The sequence below is a fragment of the Salvelinus alpinus genome, chromosome 15 (assembly GCF_045679555.1).
Source record: "Salvelinus alpinus chromosome 15, SLU_Salpinus.1, whole genome shotgun sequence".
In the NCBI taxonomy this organism is placed as follows: Eukaryota; Metazoa; Chordata; class Actinopteri; order Salmoniformes; family Salmonidae; genus Salvelinus; species Salvelinus alpinus.
The window spans coordinates 10,023,648-10,045,971 of NC_092100.1; the positions used below are offsets into that span (position 1 = coordinate 10,023,648).

The window sequence follows — 22,324 nt, forward strand, 5'->3', positions numbered from 1 at the left end:
CTCAACTACAATCCAGGTCATTTGGTTGTGCTATTAGACAAAGCACATTGATAACACATTTAAGTTGTTGTATAAATACAAAATATCTGACATTGTATTTCCATTTGAACTTTGTTGTGCATTTAAATGGTTCAAAGCGCTGTGATAACACATTTAGATGATAACTAAACCAGAAATCAGACATTGTTTTTCCATTGGAATTTGGTTGTGCTTTTAGATGGTTGAACGCACAGTGATAACACATTGTTTAATTCCCAAACTTCTCATTATCTTTTTGAGTGGATGAATAAAGGTTAAAATCTCATTGATCAACATCTCAACCAAATATTACCCACATTTCCACGTTGAAATGACATGGTGTGCCCAGTGGGATGTGTCTACATTGCTGAGGCTTGTTTACTCATTGACTTCAAGTAGAGCATTTTTGGTGAATCTGAATAAAAGCCTAATAAAATTGTCCCACCCCCCCAGCTTGGGCAGCACTGCTACACTGCTTTTTTTATAGTGACAAAGTGTTTGTGACACGTGCATGTGTTCCAATGATGTCATAATTATCTGGAGGTTCCATGTTGTCTATCAGCTTGGCTGTCCTTCAGAAAGCAGCTAATATTTGTACTCCACAGATGTATTTTCATGCAGCTAATAATACCAGCAGAACTAAGGTAATTGATCGGATCCATCAACATAACCCACTGGGCACAGACGTCAGTTTAACATCTGGTTTTGATTTAAAGTTTGGTTGTTGTTAACTAACGTGAATTCAATGTAAAATCAACAAAACGTTTCACCATGTCACTGGATTTAGGTTAAAAGTTGGGTGAAGAAAAGACTAAATGCCTTTCAAGTTGATTACTTTTTGCAAATCCAATTCGTTTTCTAGGTTGATTAAATATCATCACATAGCTTTTTGGGGGTTGAAATGATGTGGAAACAACGTTGATTCAACCAGTTTTTGCCCAGTGGGAAATGGTTCGGTTCACATACAGTCACTTTGTTTCAGCTTGAGAGATCATCCCGGACTTTGCCCCCTCTGCTGTAGCTGAGACGTCCCTGGAAGACATAGTCTTATTGTTCTATGATGTTTCTGACACTGAGACAGTCAGGTAAGGCCACTCACACTCTGTCCAGTTAGATTGTTGTGTGGAGATTAAGAGAGAGAGACTAATAAGAGAGAACTTGTTATGGGGCAGGTCAGGCATCATTCTTGGAGTCATTTGAAGGGTCAAGTCCCCAGCAGATCTATTTGAACCCCTCTTTATTTGTGGCCATGTATTAACTACTAAGTGAGTCTTTGACATGAAGACAGTGGTTAGATTCTGCCATTGGGATTGCTCTGATGTTGTTTCCATTCTCTCCTGGTTATGACCATAGAGCCTTGTCCCAGTCTCTAGACCTGCCTGTCTGTGTGGTGGATGACCTCCTGCCCTCTGAAGCTGTCAATGAGATGGTAAGTTGACCTTTTGAGTTGACCGTCATTTCATATTTCAACATTAATTCAATAAAATGTTATAGTGATGCTATCATTGGAAATGTTGAAGTACCACAACCATCTCTGTTGTGTTGCAGTTGTTTAATTGGTCCAACGTTGCCAATGCTCCTCCACCCTTTAACAGTTAATCATTATTTCAGTATGATATTTGTTGTATATTAAGTTTGATTATTTGCAATATAATTAAATTTCTACCAGGAGCAGAGCAATTCTGCCAGGAGCAGAGCAACCTCAGTGATGGAAACCACAGAAGAGGGGAAGCTCAACAGTGTGGAAGATCTGACACTTATGGACTTCCTTCAAAACCTAACTGAGAAGTATGTTCTGTTTTCTTTGGTACTATCACTCCTTCAAGGAAATAGGATCAAATTAGAAACTGATTAATTGGAAAAAAATGTTCAGTGCTAGAAAAGTTGTCACATTGCAATTTTGCCAAAACAACTGACACAAAGCAAGTATAACTTCACCGTCAGGCAAATATTTAAATAAAAACAATTCTGCCACGCATCCTGATATGACAACATTTCTAAGGCATCCTGATATGACAACATTTCTAAGGCATCCTGATATGACAACATTTCTAACAATATTGTTTTCAGGCAATGGAGGGGGATTCGTGAGGGCATGTTTGACCCGGTAAGATCATGTTACTGACAATTTAATCAGATTACCATGAAAACTCTGCCTAATGTTTAACCTTGTTCATAAGCTTTTGAAAGATGCACTATGCAACATTTTAAAACACTTCTTCTGTTTCTGGAATACAGCTGACAAAACAACAGCTTGCCGGCTTGTGTCTGAGGATTGACCAGTTTTTATCGGACAAGCTGATGCAGATCATCATCCCAGGTCTTTACGAACTACTGGGCATCCAAGATGCTGCCTCCTCTCAATTGTCACAGAGATCTCTCACAGCGTCACTCACCAGCCTGTTAGACGATAAGGCTAACACCAAGTCCCGCGTGAGATTTACTGAGGCTGGTGTACCTAAGAGGCCAGGCAGTCGAAAGTCTTACAATAGCTTTCGCATCCCGACTCCCTACCCTTCCTCCAACTGTATGGAGCAAAAAGAGGAAGAAGAGCAGGAATCACAACAACTTAAGTTCAAGGAGTTTTACCTGACTAAGGAGATGGGCAGTCTGGGCAGTGGAAGCTACCTGCCCAAGGGGGCCATGAGGTATGTTCTTAAAGGGAAATTTAACAACTTCATATTCATCTCCAGCATCACCATATGTGAAAATTACACATTTCCCTGCTTTGTAGTAAAAAAAGATAGAGGAACGTAACTGTTTCCAATAGTGCTGAGAGATTAGTGCTTTTTGAGGTTGATTTGGTTTCGATTCAAATATTGAAAAAATAATCACGGTTTTCGATTTCAATAATTTTTTGAGATATTGAATGCACTATGGATTATGTGGGTTGAATGCTGTAACAACACAGAATAAAAATATTAATAAAAGTCCCATTTGGGTAGTGACTGCCCATTACTGCTTATCACTTATTAACCATCATTTACTTTCCTACTTTATTATTTCATTCCAAGTCATCAACTCATCTCTATAGAGCTGCTGCCTATGCTGTCTGACAAAATCACTATTTTAGTAGTTCTTCTAAGTAAATAAGGCATACTTTTATGACTGCTGAATACCAATTATCAATCACTTAGATCATGTATTTCCAGGTAGAGAAACCTCGCAAAGCAACTGCTTTTTATCGCTCTCATGCATTCTCTCGTCTCAGTCAATGAGGTCTCCGTATCTGCTCCACACATAGTGGACAAATAAGCGGGCGTGCAATGGATTATGGGAATGAATGACCATATTTTCTGTTCTAAACTATGTAGAATATTGGCCTGTTGGAAACTACAACTCCCTACTACATTGCATAGTTCGTGCTTGATCTGATTTATCTCTACAGAAACTGAGCATCGAGCTCACAGAAGAAGAAAAAAATTAGATATATGGAATTCAAATAATTGAGCCGACGTCGGTCAATTATTTGTTTAAAAACCGAAAAATAACAAAAATGTTGGTTAAATGCTCAGCTCTAGATTCTAATGACATCATCAGTGTGCATCGTGTGATTTTAACCAATTATGAGTAGGCATAGCCTACTAATTGGTTGATGATGTCATAGAAAACACTTATCTTCCTCTTTCTTTTGTACTACAAAACATAGAAATGCCAATTTTTCACATATGCTGATGTTGGGGTGGTGCTGGAGATGATGAATATGAAGTTGAAACATTTAGACATTTCCATTTAACATTTCTTCAAACTGCCTGGTATTTACGATTGTCCTTGAAGTTATTAGAAGTTACAGTATTTGAAGTTTATAGCAATTTGGATTTAGCAGAGGATAGATATTGCCAGGATAGATAGATATCTACAGGCCAGTTTCAATACAAATTACTTTTACAAAAAACATTTTATTGGGCTTTAGAAATTAAGCAGTTAGGCTGACATCACACTAAGGTTTTTTCTCAGAGAAACAGCAGTGTTTTCCTCATTGTTTTCAATGGTGCAGATGTATTTGACACACTGAACGTGCATCACAGCCTTACATATTATTTGTTTGACTTTGATGATATCTGTTTTTTGTTCAAGGTCTCAAACCTCTCTGTCTGAGGTGCAGAAGAAAACAACCAACTCTGAGTCTCTACATGTCCTTTTAGGTCTCTCAGAGGACACCCTCGTCACCTGTGTGCAGGACAGCCTGCAAGGTTCTCTCTCCAAACTTGCATGCATGTCCGATTCTCCATCTGGAAGTGCAGGCTCTATGATGCTAATCCCTGCTGTAATGGCAGAGTTGGCTAAAGATGTCAAGTCGGCCGTATCACTGGTCGTTAAGAGTGCCTCCGCAAGTCAAACCTCTCTAGTGACATCTGGAAGAAGGGGAGACTCGGAGAACAAGGTGACTGAAAGCATGGTGAGAGAGCTGGCTGCTAAACTTGAAAAAGTTGACCAAGAGAGCAAGAGTCTAACAGGGCAAGTCATGAGCACCATCTCTGACACAAAGGTGGCTTTTGTTGACGAGAACGAACAGAGTTTGCTGGAAGTTCTGAAGGACAAGATCACGTTTTTGGCATCGCATGTTGGCTTCATTGACGATCTTGATGCCCTGATAAGGAAATACGAGAGCAGCTACAATATTAGTGAATCTGGTTCCTCCTGCACGCTCACATCTAGGAGCATCCAAAAACTCTCCAGCCGGCTGTTTCTAACATCAGCAATGCAAGCAGTGAGTGGAGTTCTTGCCAAAAAAGTCAGTAGTTTGAGCTTTCCTAGTTCAGTCGTTCAGTCTGAGTTAACAGGTGCTATATCAGGTCAAACATTGTCTGGCATTGTAAAGACAGAGTCAATTCACCCAGTGGGCTCAGCAGCGTCAGTAGTTGTTAAGACTTTCGTGTCAAATATGAAGTCCTTGGCTGAATCTGAAGAGAGTCCGCAACAGAAGAGTGCCTGGTCTGCTGCTGCTCATATCTACCACAGCATCCAAAACAACTTGAAAGATTATTTCGGCAAGCTTCAGCGATGTGCCTTAAAGAGCATTGTCACATCTGATGACAACATCACAAATGCTCAGTTTAAGGAGACAGTTCCACTTCCTTGCTTAGACATGAAATATAGGCCCAGTAAGAGTGAGCCTCAGTTGCCAGAGTCCACTGGTGAAGTTACTTTACAAAGAGGCCTAAGTGAGAGCTCAAAACTTATTTGGGCACAAACTGACTCAGAAGAAAGCAAGCTCCTTCTGACAACTTGCACCAAAGAAGTCATCTCAGAGCTTCTGGTCTTGTACAACACTGAGATGTCAAAGGAGGACCCCCTGTACACTGTTGGAGAAAAAGGATCAGACTTCTCTATTGAGAGACAACAATTTGTAGAAGGTGTTCTGGCTCAGCTTGGGGATATCTCCCATTCCAGGGCCTCATCATCAATAGTATGTGAGTTCCCCTCTCAAATTGAGGACAGCAGAAGTAATGCCACAGCTTCTTTGACCAGTCTGTTAAATTGCATGAAAAAACTCTCAAGTGAGGAATTCAAGAGAAACGCCACTCAAGCAGTGAGTGAGTTCCTAGTTGAAAAGTCCACCAGTAGCTTAACTAGTGCAAAGCCTGCTTATTCTGTAGCGACCAGGTCTGGTTCCATTCAAAACCGGTACACATGGTCAAAGGATATTTGTGCAGATTCTGCTGCCTTTGGCATCATTGACACATTTGTGGAAGACCTGCAGAGCTTGGCGCAACCTGCAGAAGTAGAGGAGAGAGAACCTGACCTCCAGGAAAAAGCACAAAAGCTACAGAGCAGGATCTGGTCAGCTACCACTAGTTTATATAACAATATTAAGAAGACATTAAAGGACTTCACCATTCACCAGCGGAGGTCAGACATGCTGAGCAGAATGTCCAGTCATATACCCACAGAGGACTCTGAACATCTTGGGACTAAGGAGCACATTTGTTTGGCAAGCCAGGACTTGAGGCAAGCTAGTAAGAGTGTGCCTCACTTGCCCAGTTTGAACCTTGAAGTGGCTCTACACAGGGGTGTCAGCGAGAGTTCAAAACTTCTCTGGACTGAAACAGACGAGGCTCTACTGACCAATAGTACCAAAGAGGTCATTTCAACAATCTTGACCTCATGCGAGGATCAGACATCAAATGCACCTTGCTTCTCCACAGTAGGAAAGAAAATATCTGATATGTCCCTTGAGGTCAACGTGTTGGTAGGTGGTGTTCTGTCTCAGCTGAATAACATCTCCTGGTCAAGGTCCCCAACACCATGTGAAGACATGTTTGAACGTCTCCAAGATTCTCCTGAGCGAACCTCTCCAGTAAGTCTAGATTGCAGCACGGCTGCCTCCAAAGGCATTGCATCTTCCCATAGTCTTTCAACAAAGAGCCTCCAGAAACTCTCTAGTCATGAGTTCCAAACCAAAGCTGAGAAAGGAGTGAGTGAGGTCCTCTCTAGATCATTTAACATTGTGGAGGAAGGTACAACAGATCAGTCTGTATCTACATCCACCACATCTACTGATATTATACAAACCATGGTGAAAGACCAGCAGGAGCTCACCCAGACCACCCATTCATCTGACATGGTATCTGGAACCTCCCTGCTCACCACTGGACAGGTTTCTGAGAAAAGGATCTGGTCTGTTGCTCGTAACATCTACCACAGTCTGCAAAGTAAGATTAAGGAGATTATCAGAAAAGATCTTCAAAGATCAGACACAACTCTTGATTCAATCAAAATGTTTACATATCAAAGCAGTTCTGCATCACTGAGAGCTAATCTCGGCCATCTTGAGGTCAACCAGAGCAGTGTTACATCTGGTGGAAAAGATGCCTGTGTGGACATTCCGCATAAATTACTACCTAAAACCACTGAGCTCTCAGGATCCATGCTGGAGGATAATGGCATGATCCGTTGTAGGAGTGCTGCCAGCCAAAAGACAAGAAAGCCCTCTTCTTCACGCTCCTCCATCTCTCCAACACCTACTTCAAAATCAAGGCAGTCGCAATGGCACTTTGCTTTACCCGGGACTCCCATACCCACTGAGTTTCCTGCTCAGATTGACTTTCCCATTGTAAGAAACACAATCATTGAGGACTTCATTCACACAGAGGACTTACTTCCTCTAACCTTTGTGGACAAAGTCAGGCAAGCTGCTGGGGTGGTAGTGAACATTATGGTGGAAAGTGTTGAGAACACACAGGAAAATGGACAGGGTGCTTCTCATCTTAACGACCTCCGTTCTGCTGTTAGGAAATTGAGAAAAATAATTTCCACTTGGACCATCCACATTTTCAGTCATGAATTGGTAGATAAAGTGATAGCCATTCAGGACAGCCACAGCACTCCACATGTCTTAACATTGGAAGCAGCCAAAAGTGTTTCAGACTCCATTCTTTCAAGGCTGAAATGGGGAAAGGAACAATGTGCCATATCCAAGAAGCTCTCCTCCCATCTTCTCCAGATATTTGCTGAAGAGATAGTGAAGGGCTTCCTAAAACAGTGGTCAGATGAGTATGAAAATATAAACTTTGATGTTTCAGTACAGAACGATCCAAAGACTTCTACTTGTATGGTCATTCTTCAAATGATCACCAAAGCCACTGCTAAATGTTATTTTGAGTCCACTACCAGCGTGGCCACCAGTGACATTGTAGATGGCGTGTTTGATTTGGCAAGGGATACCACCAGCAGTACTGGAGAGCAGGTCCTCACCTTTAACACAAAGGTATAGTACACATACATCTTTCATGAATAACACTGCTGTTGACCTTTATGAGATATATGATTCTTTGGGTCATGGCATTGCACTGCTTCTTTGCAATTGATATGCTGTACTTTAAGATATCGAACATTTTCCAGTTTGTTTCACTGTGCCTTTTCCCACCAACCAGGGTTCCAAGAAAGTTAGTAAGAACCTCTGTCCTCAAGAGTCTCTGGAGTACCAGCCTCAGAACACTTCCCCTACTGTGTACTTTACAGGTAAGCCCTGCTGTTGTTTAGGCTGCTGCTCAGTCAAGACTAAGATATTATTACTTTACCGTTCAACTAATTCATTTGGAAAGACATTGTACTCTCCTCTGAGTTGTTACCTATGACATACTGTACTGCGGGCTGGGTGGTAGCCTAGTGGGTTAAGAGGTTGGGCCAGTAACCGATAGGTTGCTGGTTCAGAATCCCTGAGCTCACTATGCAAAATCTGTCAATGTGCTCTTGAGCAAGGCACGTAATCCTAATTGCTTCTGTAAGTCGCTCTGGATAAGAGCATCTGCTAAATGACTAAAAATTGTAATTGATGACATACTGGATGGTCTTTCTTTGCAGAGTCGATGACAAATTCTCATGGCTTCTTTGCTCCAGAGGGAAATTATGATATTGCATCGTCCTTCCCACTTGAAGAGAAGAGTCGCAAACCCTCCCTTTTCACCAGATTGTGTAGAGCCATCACGAAAGGCTTTTCCAGCCCATTCAAATCTTCAAGGAAAAGCAAATTATTTCATTAAATTCCTCATTAAAACAACAAGAGCATTCATTTGTTCAAATCAAAATCGAATCATATTGGTCACATACGCCGAAAACAACAGGTGTAGACTTTACTGTGAGATGCTTTATTACGAGCCCATTCCCAACAATGAAGAGTTAAAAAGTAAGAAAATATTTTCTAAATAGTAACACAATAACAAGGCTATATACAAGGAGTACCAGTACTGAGTCAATGTGCATGGGTCCGAGGTAGTTGAGGTAATACAGTATGTACATGTAGGTAAGGGTAAAAGTGACTAGGCAATCAGGATAGATAATAAACACAGTAGCAGCAGCTAGTGTGAAAGTCGGTCAGTGTCACAGTGAATGTGTGGGTAGAGTGTAGTGAGTGTGCATCGAGCCAATTCAAGAGAGTCAGTGGAAAACAATTAGAAAAATACATCAATAACAAAGGGGTTCAATGCAAATAGTGCAGGTAGCCATTTAATTAACGTTAAACAGTCTTATGGCTTGGGGGTAGAAGCTGTTAAGGAGCCTTTTGTCCCAGACTTGGTGCTCCCGTATCGCTTGCCGTGTGGTAGCAGAGTGAACAGTCTATGACTTGGGTGGTTGGAGCCTTCTGCCAATCATTTACATATCACTTACTTGATTTTTATTTTATTTGATGTCATATTGTAAAAGTATGTATCTGTTCTGCTGAAAATATGATTTTGAAAACAATGAATGTCTACAAGTGCTTCATAAAACAGTTATATTTATTTTTGTATTTTCAAAAGACAGCAAATAGCCAATCAAATATCAACATAAGTGAAATGAAAGACAGATTTAATTTTCAGTGAATAATTGTCTTGTCCAGTGAGCAACTCAATGACAGCAATTCAATGACATCATTAGATCACCTCCAAGAAGCATCTTCAACATTCACCTGACAACCCATTGGTTAAGGCACATACACTAACCAAGTGTTTCTTACCTATCAAGAAGTTTGAGATCAGAAGCTTCTTCAATACCCCAGAAATGGAAAGGCTTTGAGACAAAGACAATCAACTGACAAGATAATGCACATACACTAACCCGGATGTTCTACTTGCCCCACTGAGTTACAGCAAAGTTATCATTTATGCATGGGTCCACGATCCACTCATAGCTCTCACAGCTATCTGACAGTTCTCAGAATACCAAGGAAGAAGTGTGTGATATTGGATTTTGTATCCTTCCCACTCCAAGTGATTGGGAGTCCCGTAGGGTGCCGCATAATTGGCCCAGCGTCGTCCGGGTTTGGCCATCATTGTAAATAAGAATTTGTTCTTAACTGACTTGTCTAGTGAAATAAAGGTGAAATAAAAATAAACTATTTAAGTTGTCTGCTATGTTGCTGTGTAAATCCACACACTGCAGGGGAATGATGACACATGCTGTGCTAACACATCGTTACAGTAGTTGTCAGCTTTGTAACGTAAATAAAGAATTTGTCAAATACTCTATGTGAAATAAAGTATGTATTATTTTCCCATAATGCCATTATTTCATGTCTTTTGTGGTATTTTTTTTCTCCCAAAATAGCATTTTTTCCCCCTTATGTAACAGATGTATTATTTTGACACTGCACAGACTCATTTATATAAGCAATTATAATCCACATCTTAATCCGCATCACCGGGGGCAAACTACCTGCCCTCCAGGACACCTACACCACCCGATGTCACAGGAAGGCCATAAAGATCATCAAGGACAACAACCACCCGAGCCACTGCCTGTTCACCCCGCTATCATCCAGAAGGCGAGGTCAGTACAGGTGCATCAAAGCAGGGACCGAGAGACTGAAAAACAGCTTCTATCTCAAGGCCATTAGACTGTTAAAAAACCACCACTAACATTGAGTGGCTGCTGCCAACATACTGACTCAACTCCAGCTCACTTTAATAATGGAAATTGATGTAAAAATGTATCACTAGCCACTTTAAACAATGCCACTTAATATAATGTTTACATACCCTACATTACTCATCTCATATGTATATACTGTACTCTATATCATCTACTGCATCTTGCCATATTTATGTAATACATGTATCACTAGCCACTTTAAACTTTGCCACTTTTATGTTTACATACCCTACATTACTCATCTCATATGTATATACTGTACTCGATACCATCTACTGCATCTTGCCTATGCCGTTCTGTACCATCACTCATTCATATATCTTTATGTGCATATTCTTTATCCCTTTACACTTGTGTGTATAAGGTAGTAGTTGTGGAATAATCTAATTAGGTTAGATTACTCGTTGGTTAATACTGCATTGTCGGAACTAGAAGCACAAGCATTTCGCTACACTCGCATTAACATCTGCTAACCATGTGTATGTGACAAATTTGATTTGAATAAAAGAGTTTTAAGGCAGCAGTGTTCATACTGTGTATTTTACATTGATTTCAACCACTATAGATCTTCATCAGCAAGTGAGGATTTCTATGGACAAAAACTAGTGTTAAGTGGGGGGGTTTGGAGCCTCAATTTGACCCATGTCAAACACTTACAATCACATACAGTACAACCACATACATTCATTCAACTGAATGATTCTAGAATAAAGACTAGAACAATAATAATTCCATTCACATTCGGCTACTACAAATAGCCAGTGAAATATGATACATTTTTGTTACTTGAGAATACGAATGACTGAGAATCCACTGCCTGCCGTTATAAACTGTCTACACACAAATCAAACACAGTATTGACTATATCTATAAGCCTCATCAAAAGGAACTAAATTCTTCGTAATCCGCATTGTTTCAGGCATCATCTGTTCCAAAGTCTCATCTTGTTCACTGTATTTTCCTCCCTTGTTAGTGACAATACAGGTACTTTGTGAGGTACCAGTTAGTGCAGTTGATCTCTGGGTCGTGTTCATGAGGGCACACAATGGAAAACGTAAAAAAATATATATATGTTTTTCCCGAACAGAAAACTTAAATAAGAGTTCCTTTTTGGACAAGTCCAGGTTGTCCCTCCTTGTTTCAGTATGTTTAATCTGCCTAATGACCAGGATCCTGGTGTCTACCCAATGTGCTGAGCACTCCTCCTGGCCAGAGTCCGTGCTACATTCAGCTGCTGCAGCCATGGTCTCTGTGTGAAGGCACTGTTAGAGAGTCAATCAACCAGAACAAGGTTAGGAGACCAAATGTGTGGTCTATCATTGTGAAATACTGTATATGTGATGGCCTCAATACATTAATGAAGCTCCCTTACATCCTATCCTCTCCCCATACTGACACTATATACCTTCTAAGCATGATAGTTGGCTCATGATTTGTTTCAGGACTTGTTAGGGTAAACCAATAACAGCTTCTAACCCCAAGCCATAAGTAAGCATTTCACCTGTAAATCACTGTCATTTAAAGTTGGACTAACCTGGCCAAGGCCAAACAGTATATGGCGTTTTCTCTGGATGTTCGGTCGTAGTGGAGATTAAAGGAGAAAAGGACTCCATATATCACTATTCTATATATATATATATCACTATACTATATATATATATCACCATACTATATATATATCACCATACTATATATCACCATACTATATATATATATCACCATACTATATACCACCACACTATATATCACCATACTATATACCACCATACTATATATCACCATACTATATATCACCATACTATATATATATATCACCATACTATTTATAGCACCATACTATATATATATCACCATACTATATATATATATCACCATAATATATACCACCACACTATATACCACCACACTATATATCATCATACTATATACCACCATACTATATATATATATATATCACAGTCCAGAACGGAAAGGTGCCGGATCCTGTTCTGGCATGATCCGGCTCAAATTAAGCACTGATTTGAAGTACCTAGGCCTCTACCTGCTGAGTATAAAGATTATTCAACTAGATTCAGGGGGCTTGTCATTCACACAGTACTGATGAAAAATCAAGTACATTTGATCTAAATGTGGGTATACGAGGACATCTAGTGGTCACCGTGTTTTTTGTTTAATCCATGCCAGCTATGCACTAGCATGCGATGCCATATATTTGACGCAGGTATTTATTTTTCAACATGTAGTCATTGACTGGAACAAAATATAATTGTATGAGCTATGCATCTGTGTACCGGCGTTGTTGTACCCCTCTACTATCTAGCTTGGTGGGGCGATCTTATCCTGCATGACTTCTTCACTTAGATACAATGTGTCGTCATGCATTTGGGCGTGCACGCTGTTAACGGTCATATCTGTCTTGCTAGCTAATTTAGCTAGCTCATCAACCAGTATTTTATACGCTATTTCTGCACGATAGCACTTATTAAAGCCTTGAAACTCATAGGGACCTCACTGTCACCACTGGTCATCTAGCTAGCCCTTATTTGCCAGCAGGGTTGCATCGGTTTCCATTGGATTTGACAGTTTGTTAGGCTGGCTAATGGGTAGCTAATTCCCTAACGCGAACTTCTTATCATGTAACAGCCTATGCTGACTAGCGTCGCTAGCAACTAGCTAACATCGATAACCTTTAGTCGTGGGTCCACAAATTCAAACAAATGGTACTGAACTGATGACAAAATCATGTTTCTAAATTGTAGTGGCTATTTATGTTTTGTTTATTTGTTTTTTGCTGAATGACATTGCGAATATAATAATTTTTGTCATTTAACTACTGGTATGTATCTAATCCGGTTTCGGCATGAGAAAAGTATTAATCCCAAATTCCCGCGAGAATTTGCGCACTGACGGATACTGGGCAATAGAAATAAGAGATCCGGTCACGAATGCGGAGCCACTCCCGAAAATAACAAGGTGTTTGTGACACTTTCATGCGTTCCAATTTTGTCATAATTGTCTGTAGGTTCTAAATTGTCTATCAGCTTGGCTGTCCTTCAGAAAGTAGCTAATACTTGTACTCTACAGCGGTATTTTCCTACAGTTAATAATAATACTAGCAACAAAACAGATTTAATTCCTTAAAACGATATTGCCAGATGGAAGAAAATAATAAGGTAGGCCTAAACTGTAATAAGATATACCTTAAAGACTGCTTGTGTTTGATCCTGAATCCAGTTGCCCCTCTTGTACTGGGATAAAACAATAGGGAACCCATGAACCTTATGGAGGCGTGCATGTGTTTTGCAGACACACCTGGGTTCTAGACTGGCTGAGGTAAACATTTTAGGAAAGCCTGGGTTTTTAAATCCCGGTGAAAGCCGATATGACAAGGTTTGTCAATGTCATGTTGCCCCCCTATTTAGATGAAACTAGCGAAAAGGATAATTTTGCTTCTCTTAATCCACATTTTCTAGGAAAAAAACATGTTCATGCTTTAGGGCTGGTGGGCTGCATACATATTGGTCAAATGTAAAGTGTGTGTGTGTGTGTGGGGGAGGGGGGTAGTGGATAAAATGGGGTATAGGCCTACACTGTTTTCAACCTCTAAACTCTGGATGTTTACTAACTTTGGGAAGTTGGAAACACAAGCATCTTAATATAAAATAGGTTGAATTTGTACCTTTGAAACAATGTCAGATTTTCAACATTATATACACTTTCAGAAAAAAAACAATAGGCTGGGCAGCACCTCAGCCCGGGATCGAACCCCATCCAGGGTTTTAACTACACCCAGCCCTGCTTAGCTTTGATATGTCACTGACTACTACCAATATGCTATTGTGAGAATTATTATTGAGAGATCTCTTAATAACAAAATATATTCAGTGTTAATATCGAAGTCATTCCAAGGGGTAGGTTTGACAAAGCAAATGAGATGTAACCATACTTTGTAAAAGCCTATATAGCATTTGCAAAGTCATCAACAGCTATTGTTTCAATTCAACCCAGAGTTCAACTAATAGACAATGCATACAGTATAGGCCTAGTGTCTCAAGCTTTGGTTGATTTCAAATTGAATCTTCAAGTTAATCATTAACATTTTGGATTCACGTCTCCATCTCAACCAAAAATCTAAGTTAAAGAATAGGACTAAATCAAATCAAACTTGATTTAAAGTGCATTTAAAGTTTGATTTGATTTAATTTAGTCCTGTTCTTTAACTTAGATTTTTGGTTGAGATGGAGACGTGAATCTAACATGTAAATGATACATTTTTAGACAAACTGGAATTAAAGCCATACTAAGTCAGTGGCACAGAAGGAACTATCCAAGCAGAAGATACTTCTCCTTCAAATGTTGATATTTGGTTTCATTGTCAACCAAACACAATTCAATATTACTTTAGTAATAGAGTAGATAGGCTGAACTTTAGGCTAACTTACAAACAAAATATCTGACATTGTATTCCCATTTGAACTTTGTTGTGCTTTTAAATGGTTCAAAGCGCTGTGATAACACATTTAGATGATAAACCAGAAATCAGACATTGTTTTTCCATTGGAATTTGGTTGTGCTTTTAGATGGTTGAACGCGTAGTGATACCACATTGTTTATTTCCCAAACTTCTTTTTGAGTGGATGAATAAAGGTTAAAATCTCATTGATCAACATCTCAACCAAATATTACCCAAATTTCCACGTTGAATTGACATGGTGTGCCCAGTGGGATGTGTCTACATTGCTGAGGCTTGTTTACTCATTGACTTCAAGTAGAGCATTGTTGGTGAATCTGAATAAAAGCCTAATAAAATTGTCCCACCCCCCAAGCTTGGGCAGCACTGCTACACTGCTTTTTTATAGTGACAAAGTGTTTGTGACACGTGCATGTGTTCCAATGATGTCATAATTATCTGGAGGTTCCATGTTGTCTATCAGCTTGGCTGTCCTTCAGAAAGCAGCTAATATTTGTACTCCACAGATGTATTTTCATGCAGCTAATAATACCAGCAGAACTAAGGTAATTGATCAGATCCATCAACATAACCCACTGGGCACAGACGTCAGTTTAACATCTGGTTTTGATTTAAAGTTTGGTTGTTGTTAACTAACGTGAATTCAATGTAAAATCAACAAAACGTTTCACCATGTCACTGGATTTAGGTTAAAAGTTGGGTGAAGAAAAGACTAAATGCCTTTCAAGTTGATTACTTTTTGCAAATCCAATTAGTTTTCTAGGTTGATTAAATATCATCACATAGCTTTTTGGGGGTTGAAATGATGTGGAAACAACGTTGATTCAACCAGTTTTTGCCCAGTGGGAAATGGTTCAGTTCACATACAGTCACTTTGTTTCAGCTTGAGAGATCATCCCGGACTTTGCCCCCTCTGCTGTAGCTGAGACGTCCCTGGAAGACATAGTCTTATTGTTCTATGATGTTTCTGACACTGAGACAGTCAGGTAAGGCCACTCACACTCTGTCCAGTTAGATTGTTGTGTGGAGATTAAGAGAGAGAGACTAATAAGAGAGAACTTGTTATGGGGCAGGTCAGGCATCATTCTTGGAGTCATTTGTAGGGTCAAGTCCCCAGCAGATCTATTTGAACCCCTCATTATTTGTGGCCATGTATTAACTACTAAGTGAGTCTTTGACATGAAGACAGTGGTTAGATTCTGCCATTGGGATTGCTCTGATGTTGTTTCCATTCTCTCCTGGTTATGACCATAGAGCCTTGTCCCAGTCTCTAGACCTGCCTGTCTGTGTGGTGGATGACCTCCTGCCCTCTGAAGCTGTCAATGAGATGGTAAGTTGACCTTTTGAGTTGACCGTCATTTCATATTTCAACATTAATTCAATAAAATGTTATAGTGATGCTATCATTGGAAATGTTGAAGTACCACAACCATCTCTGTTGTGTTGCAGTTGTTTAATTGGTCCAACGTTGCCAATGCTCCTCCACCCTTTAACAGTTAATCATTATTTCAGTATGATATTTGTTGTATATTAAGTTTGATTATTTGCAATATAATTAAATTTCTACCAGGAGCAGAGCAATTCTGCCAGGAGCAGAGCAACCTCAGTGATGGAAACCACAGAAGAGGGGAAGCTCAACAGTGTGGAAGATCTGACACTTATGGACTTCCTTCAAAACCTAACTGAGAAGTATGTTCTGTTTTCTTTGGTACTATCACTCCTTCAAGGAAATAGGATCAAATTAGAAACTGATTCATTGGAAAAAAATGTTCAGTGCTAGAAAAGTTGTCACATTGCAATTTTGCCAAAACAACTGACACAAAGCAAGTATAACTTCACCGTCAGGCAAATATTTAAATAAAAACAATTCTGCCACGCATCCTGATATGACAACATTTCTAAGGCATCCTGATATGACAACATTTCTAAGGCATCCTGATATGACAACATTTCTAAGGCATCCTGATATGACAACATTTCTAAGGCATCCTGATATGACAACATTTCTAAGGCATCCTGATATGACAACATTTCTAAGGCATCCTGATATGACAACATTTCTAACAATATTGTTTTCAGGCAATGGAGGGGGATTCGTGAGGGCATGTTTGACCCGGTAAGATCATGTTACTGACAATTTAATCAGATTACCATGAAAACTCTGCCTAATGTTTAACCTTGTTCATAAGCTTTTGAAAGATGCACTATGCAACATTTTAAAACACTTGTTCTGTTTCTGGAATACAGCTGACAAAACAACAGCTTGCCGGCTTGTGTCTGAGGATTGACCAGTTTTTATCGGACAAGCTGATGCAGATCATCATCCCAGGTCTTTACGAACTACTGGGCATCCAAGATGCTGCCTCCTCTCAATTGTCACAGAGATCTCTCACAGCGTCACTCACCAGCCTGTTAGACGATAAGGCTAAAACCAAATCCCGAGTGAGATTTACTGAGGCTGGTGTACCTAAGAGGCCAGGCAGTCGAAAGTCTTACAATAGCTTTCGCATCCCGACTCCCTACCCTTCCTCCAACTGTATGGAGCAAAAAGAGGAAGAAGAGCAGGAATCACAACAACTTAAGTTCAAGGAGTTTTACCTGACTAAGGAGATGGGCAGTCTGGGCAGTGGAAGCTACCTGCCCAAGGGGGCCATGAGGTATGTTCTTAAAGGGAAATTTAACAACTTCATATTCATCTCCAGCATCACCATATGTGAAAATTACACATTTCCCTGCTTTGTAGTAAAAAAAGATAGAGGAACGTAACTGTTTCCAATAGTGCTGAGAGATTAGTGCTTTTTGAGGTTGATTTGGTTTCGATTCAAATATTTAAAAAATAATCACGGTTTTCGATTTCAATAATTTTTTTGAGATATTGAATGCACTATGGATTATGTGGGTTGAATGCTGTAACAACACAGAATAAAACTATTAATAAAAGTCCCATTTGGGTAGTGACTGCCCATTACTGCTTATCACTTATTAACCATCATTTACTTTCTCATATCAAATATTTATTTGATGACTTTATTATTTCATTCCAAGTCATCAACTCATCTCTATAGAGCTGCTGCCTATGCTGTCTGACAACATCACTATTTTAGTAGTTCTTCTAAGTAAATAAGGCATACTTTTAGGACTGCTGAATACCAACTATCAATCACTTAGATCATGTATTTCCAGGTAGAGAAACCTCGCAAAGCAACTGCTTTTTATCGCTCTCATGCATTCTCTCGTCTCTCCGTCTCAGTCAATGAGGTCTCTGTATCTGCTCCACACAGAGTGGACAAATAAGCGGGAGTGCAATGGATTATGGGAATGAATGACCATATTTTCTGTTTTAAACTATGTAGAATATTGGCCTGTTGGAAACTACAACTCCCTACTACATTGCATAGTTCGTGCTTGATCTGATTTATCTCTACAGAAACTGAGCATCGAGCTCACAGAAGAAGAAAAAAATTTAATATATGGAATTCAAATAATTGAGCCGACGTCGGTCAATTATTTGTTTAAAAACCGAAAAATAACAAAAATGTTGGTTAAATGCTCAGCTCTAGATTCTAATGACATCATCAGTGTGCATCGTGTGATTTTAACCAATTATGAGTAGGCATAGCCTACTAATTGGTTGATGATGTCATAGAAAACACTTATCTTCCTCTTTCTTTTGTACTACAAAACATAGAAATGCCAATTTTTCACATATGCTGATGTTGGGGTGGTGCTGGAGATGATGAATATGAAGTTGAAACATTTAGACATTTCCCTTTAACATTTCTTCAAACTGCCTTGTATTTACGATTGTCCTTGAAGTTATTAGAAGTTACAGTATTTGAAGTTTATAGCAATTTGGATTTAGCAGAGGATAGATATTGCCAGGATAGATAGATATCTACAGGCCAGTTTCAATACAAATTACTTTTACAAAAAACATTTTATTGGGCTTTAGAAATTAAGCAGTTAGGCTGACATCACACTAATGTTTTTTCTCAGAGAAACAGCAGTGTTTTCCTCATTGTTTTCAATGGTGCAGATGTATTTGACACACTGAACGTGCATCACAGCCTTACATATTATTTGTTTGACTTTGATGATATCTGTTTTTTGTTCAAGGTCTCAAACCTCTCTGTCTGAGGTGCAGAAGAAAACAACCAACTCTGAGTCTCTACATGTCCTTTTAGGTCTCTCAGAGGACACCCTCGTCACCTGTGTGCAGGACAGCCTGCAAGGTTCTCTCTCCAAACTTGCATGCATGTCCGATTCTCCATCTGGAAGTGCAGGCTCTATGATGCTAATCCCTGCTGTAATGGCAGAGTTGGCTAAAGATGTCAAGTCGGCCGTATCACTGGTCGTTAAGAGTGCCTCCGCAAGTCAAACCTCTCTAGTGACATCTGGAAGAAGGGGAGACTCGGAGACCAAGGTGACTGAAAGCATGGTGAGAGAGCTGGCTGCTAAACTTGAAAAAGTTGACCAAGAGAGCAAGAGTCTAACAGGGCAAGTCATGAGCACCATCTCTGACACAAAGGTGGCTTTTGTTGACGAGAACGAACAGAGTTTGCTGGAAGTTCTGAAGGACAAGATCACGTTTTTGGCATCGCATGTTGGCTTCATTGACGATCTTGATGCCCTGATAAGGAAATACGAGAGCAGCTACAATATTAGTGAATCTGGTTCCTCCTGCACGCTCACATCTAAGAGCATCCAAAAACTCTCCAGCCGGCTGTTTCTAACATCAGCAATGCAAGCAGTGAGTGGAGTTCTTGCCAAAAAAGTCAGTAGTTTGAGCTTTCCTAGTTCAGTCGTTCAGTCTGAGTTAACAGGTGCTGTATCAGGTCAAACATTGTCTGGCATTGTAAAGACAGAGTCAATTCACCCAGTGGGCTCAGCAGCGTCAGTAGTTGTTAAGACTTTCGTGTCAGATATGAAGTCCTTGGCTGAATCTGAAGAGAGTCCGCAACAGAAGAGTGCCTGGTCTGCTGCTGCTCATATCTACCACAGCATCCAAAACAACTTGAAAGATTATTTCGGCAAGCTTCAGCGATGTGCCTTAAAGAGCATTGTCACATCTGATGACAACATCACAAATGCTGAGTTTAAGGAGACAGTTCCACTTCCTTGCTTAGACATGAAATATAGGCCCAGTAAGAGTGAGCCTCAGTTGCCAGAGTCCACTGGTGAAGTTACTTTACAAAGAGGCCTAAGTGAGAGCTCAAAACTTCTTTGGGCACAAACTGACTCAGAAGAAAGCAAGCTCCTTCTGACAACTTGCACCAAAGAAGTCATCTCAGAGCTTCTGGTCTTGTACAACACTGAGATGTCAAAGGAGGACCCCCTGTACACTGTTGGAGAAAAAGGATCAGACTTCTCTATTGAGAGACAACAATTTGTAGAAGGTGTTCTGGCTCAGCTTGGGGATATCTCCCATTCCAGGGCCTCATCATCAATAGTATGTGAGTTCCCCTCTCAAATTGAGGACAGCAGAAGTAATGCCACAGCTTCTTTGACCAGTCTGTTAAATTGCATGAAAAAACTCTCAAGTGAGGAATTCAAGAGAAACGCCACTCAAGCAGTGAGTGAGTTCCTAGTTGAAAAGTCCACCAGTAGCTTAACTAGTGCAAAGCCTGCTTATTCTGTAGCGTCCAGGTCTGGTTCCATTCAAAACCGGTACACATGGTCAAAGGATATTTGTGCAGATTCTGCTGCCTTTGGCATCATTGACACATTTGTGGAAGACCTGCAGAGCTTGGCGCAACCTGCAGAAGTAGAGGAGAGAGAACCTGACCTCCAGGAAAAAGCACAAAAGCTACAGAGCAGGATCTGGTCAGCTACCACTAGTTTATATAACAATATTAAGAAGACATTAAAGGACTTCACCATTCACCAGCGGAGGTCAGACATGCTGAGCAGAATGTCCAGTCATATACCCACAGAGGACTCTGAACATCTTGGGACTAAGGAGCACATTTGTTTGGCAAGCCAGGACTTGAGGCAAGCTAGTAAGAGTGTGCCTCACTTGCCCAGTTTGAACCTTGAAGTGGCTCTACACAGGGGTGTCAGCGAGAGTTCAAAACTTCTCTGGACTGAAACAGACGAGGCTCTACTGACCAATAGTACCAAAGAGGTCATTTCAACAATCTTGACCTCATGCGAGGATCAGACATCAAATGCACCTTGCTTCTCCACAGTAGGAAAGAAAATATCTGATATGTCCCTTGAGGTCAACGTGTTGGTAGGTGGTGTTCTGTCTCAGCTGAATAACATCTCCTGGTCAAGGTCCCCAACACCATGTGAAGACATGTTTGAACGTCTCCAAGATTCTCCTGAGCGAACCTCTCCAGTAAGTCTAGATTGCAGCACGGCTGCCTCCAAAGGCATTGCATCTTCCCATAGTCTTTCAACAAAGAGCCTCCAGAAACTCTCTAGTCATGAGTTCCAAACCAAAGCTGAGAAAGGAGTGAGTGAGGTCCTCTCTAGATCATTTAACATTGTGGAGGAAGGTACAACAGATCAGTCTGTATCTACATCCACCACATCTACTGATATTATACAAACCATGGTGAAAGACCAGCAGGAGCTCACCCAGACCACCCATTCATCTGACATGGTATCTGGAACCTCCCTGCTCACCACTGGACAGGTTTCTGAGAAAAGGATCTGGTCTGTTGCTCGTAACATCTACCACAGTCTGCAAAGTAAGATTAAGGAGATTATCAGAAAAGATCTTCAAAGATCAGACACAACTCTTGATTCAATCAAAATGTTTACATATCAAAGCAGTTCTGCATCACTGAGAGCTAATCTCGGCCATCTTGAGGTCAACCAGAGCAGTGTTACATCTGGTGGAAAAGATGCCTGTGTGGACATTCCGCATAAATTACTACCTAAAACCACTGAGCTCTCAGGATCCATGCTGGAGGATAATGGCATGATCCGTTGTAGGAGTGCTGCCAGCCAAAAGACAAGAAAGCCCTCTTCTTCACGCTCCTCCATCTCTCCAACACCTACTTCAAAATCAAGGCAGTCAGCAATGGCACTTTGCTTTACCCGGGACTCCCATACCCACTGAGTTTCCTGCTCAGATTGACTTTCCCATTGTAAGAAACACAATCATTGAGGACTTCATTCACACAGAGGACTTACTTCCTCTAACCTTTGTTGACAAAGTTAGGCAAGCTGCTGGGGTGGTAGTGAACATTATGGTGGAAAGTGTTGAGAACACACAGGAAAATGGACAGGGTGCTTCTCATCTTGACGACCTCCGTTCTGCTGTTAGGAAATTGAGAAAAATAATTTCCACTTGGACCATCCACATTTTCAGTCATGAATTGGTGGATAAAGTGATAGCCATTCAGGACAGCCACAGCACTCCACATGTCTTAACATTGGAAGCAGCCAAAAGTGTTTCAGACTCCATTCTTTCAAGGCTGAAATGGGGAAAGGAACAATGTGCCATATCCAAGAAGCTCTCCTCCCATCTTC

At 40.4% G+C, this 22,324-nt stretch overlaps 2 protein-coding genes across 3 annotated transcripts; both read left to right on the forward strand.

The window, feature by feature from the left end:
* The first annotated feature begins 514 nt into the window (after positions 1–514).
* Positions 515–9,965, forward strand: LOC139539462 (serine-rich adhesin for platelets-like). Its single transcript, XM_071342435.1, has 8 exons — positions 515–1,103; positions 1,372–1,447; positions 1,688–1,806; positions 2,089–2,125; positions 2,257–2,666; positions 4,096–7,729; positions 7,896–7,983; positions 8,326–9,965. The coding sequence occupies exons 2-8, from the start codon at positions 1,445–1,447 to the stop codon at positions 8,502–8,504; spliced, it is 4,470 nt and encodes a 1,489-aa protein (XP_071198536.1). The 5' UTR covers positions 515–1,103; positions 1,372–1,444; the 3' UTR covers positions 8,505–9,965.
* Positions 9,966–13,320: 3,355 nt separating this feature from the next.
* LOC139539463 (serine-rich adhesin for platelets-like) lies at positions 13,321–22,060 on the forward strand. 2 transcript variants are annotated; one of them, XM_071342436.1, is made up of 7 exons: positions 13,321–13,544; positions 15,726–15,828; positions 16,097–16,172; positions 16,413–16,531; positions 16,922–16,958; positions 17,090–17,499; positions 18,959–22,060. In XM_071342436.1, the coding sequence occupies exons 3-7, from the start codon at positions 16,170–16,172 to the stop codon at positions 21,909–21,911; spliced, it is 3,522 nt and encodes a 1,173-aa protein (XP_071198537.1). In that variant the 5' UTR covers positions 13,321–13,544; positions 15,726–15,828; positions 16,097–16,169; the 3' UTR covers positions 21,912–22,060. The 2 variants fall into 2 exon arrangements, with proteins under 2 accessions (XP_071198537.1, XP_071198538.1); XM_071342437.1 differs by lacking the exon at positions 13,321–13,544 and having other exon boundaries at positions 15,690–15,828.
* The last annotated feature ends 264 nt before the right edge of the window (positions 22,061–22,324 follow it).

Excerpts from the sequence above, each read along its gene's own strand:
- LOC139539463 (XM_071342436.1), top strand. Across the intron at positions 16,532-16,921 it reads CTTCAAAACCTAACTGAGAA|GCAATGGAGGGGGATTCGTG; the intron begins GTATGTTCTGTT and ends TATTGTTTTCAG. Across the intron at positions 16,959-17,089 it reads GTGAGGGCATGTTTGACCCG|CTGACAAAACAACAGCTTGC; the intron begins GTAAGATCATGT and ends TCTGGAATACAG.
- LOC139539462 (XM_071342435.1), top strand. Across the intron at positions 1,807-2,088 it reads CTTCAAAACCTAACTGAGAA|GCAATGGAGGGGGATTCGTG; the intron begins GTATGTTCTGTT and ends TATTGTTTTCAG. Across the intron at positions 2,126-2,256 it reads GTGAGGGCATGTTTGACCCG|CTGACAAAACAACAGCTTGC; the intron begins GTAAGATCATGT and ends TCTGGAATACAG.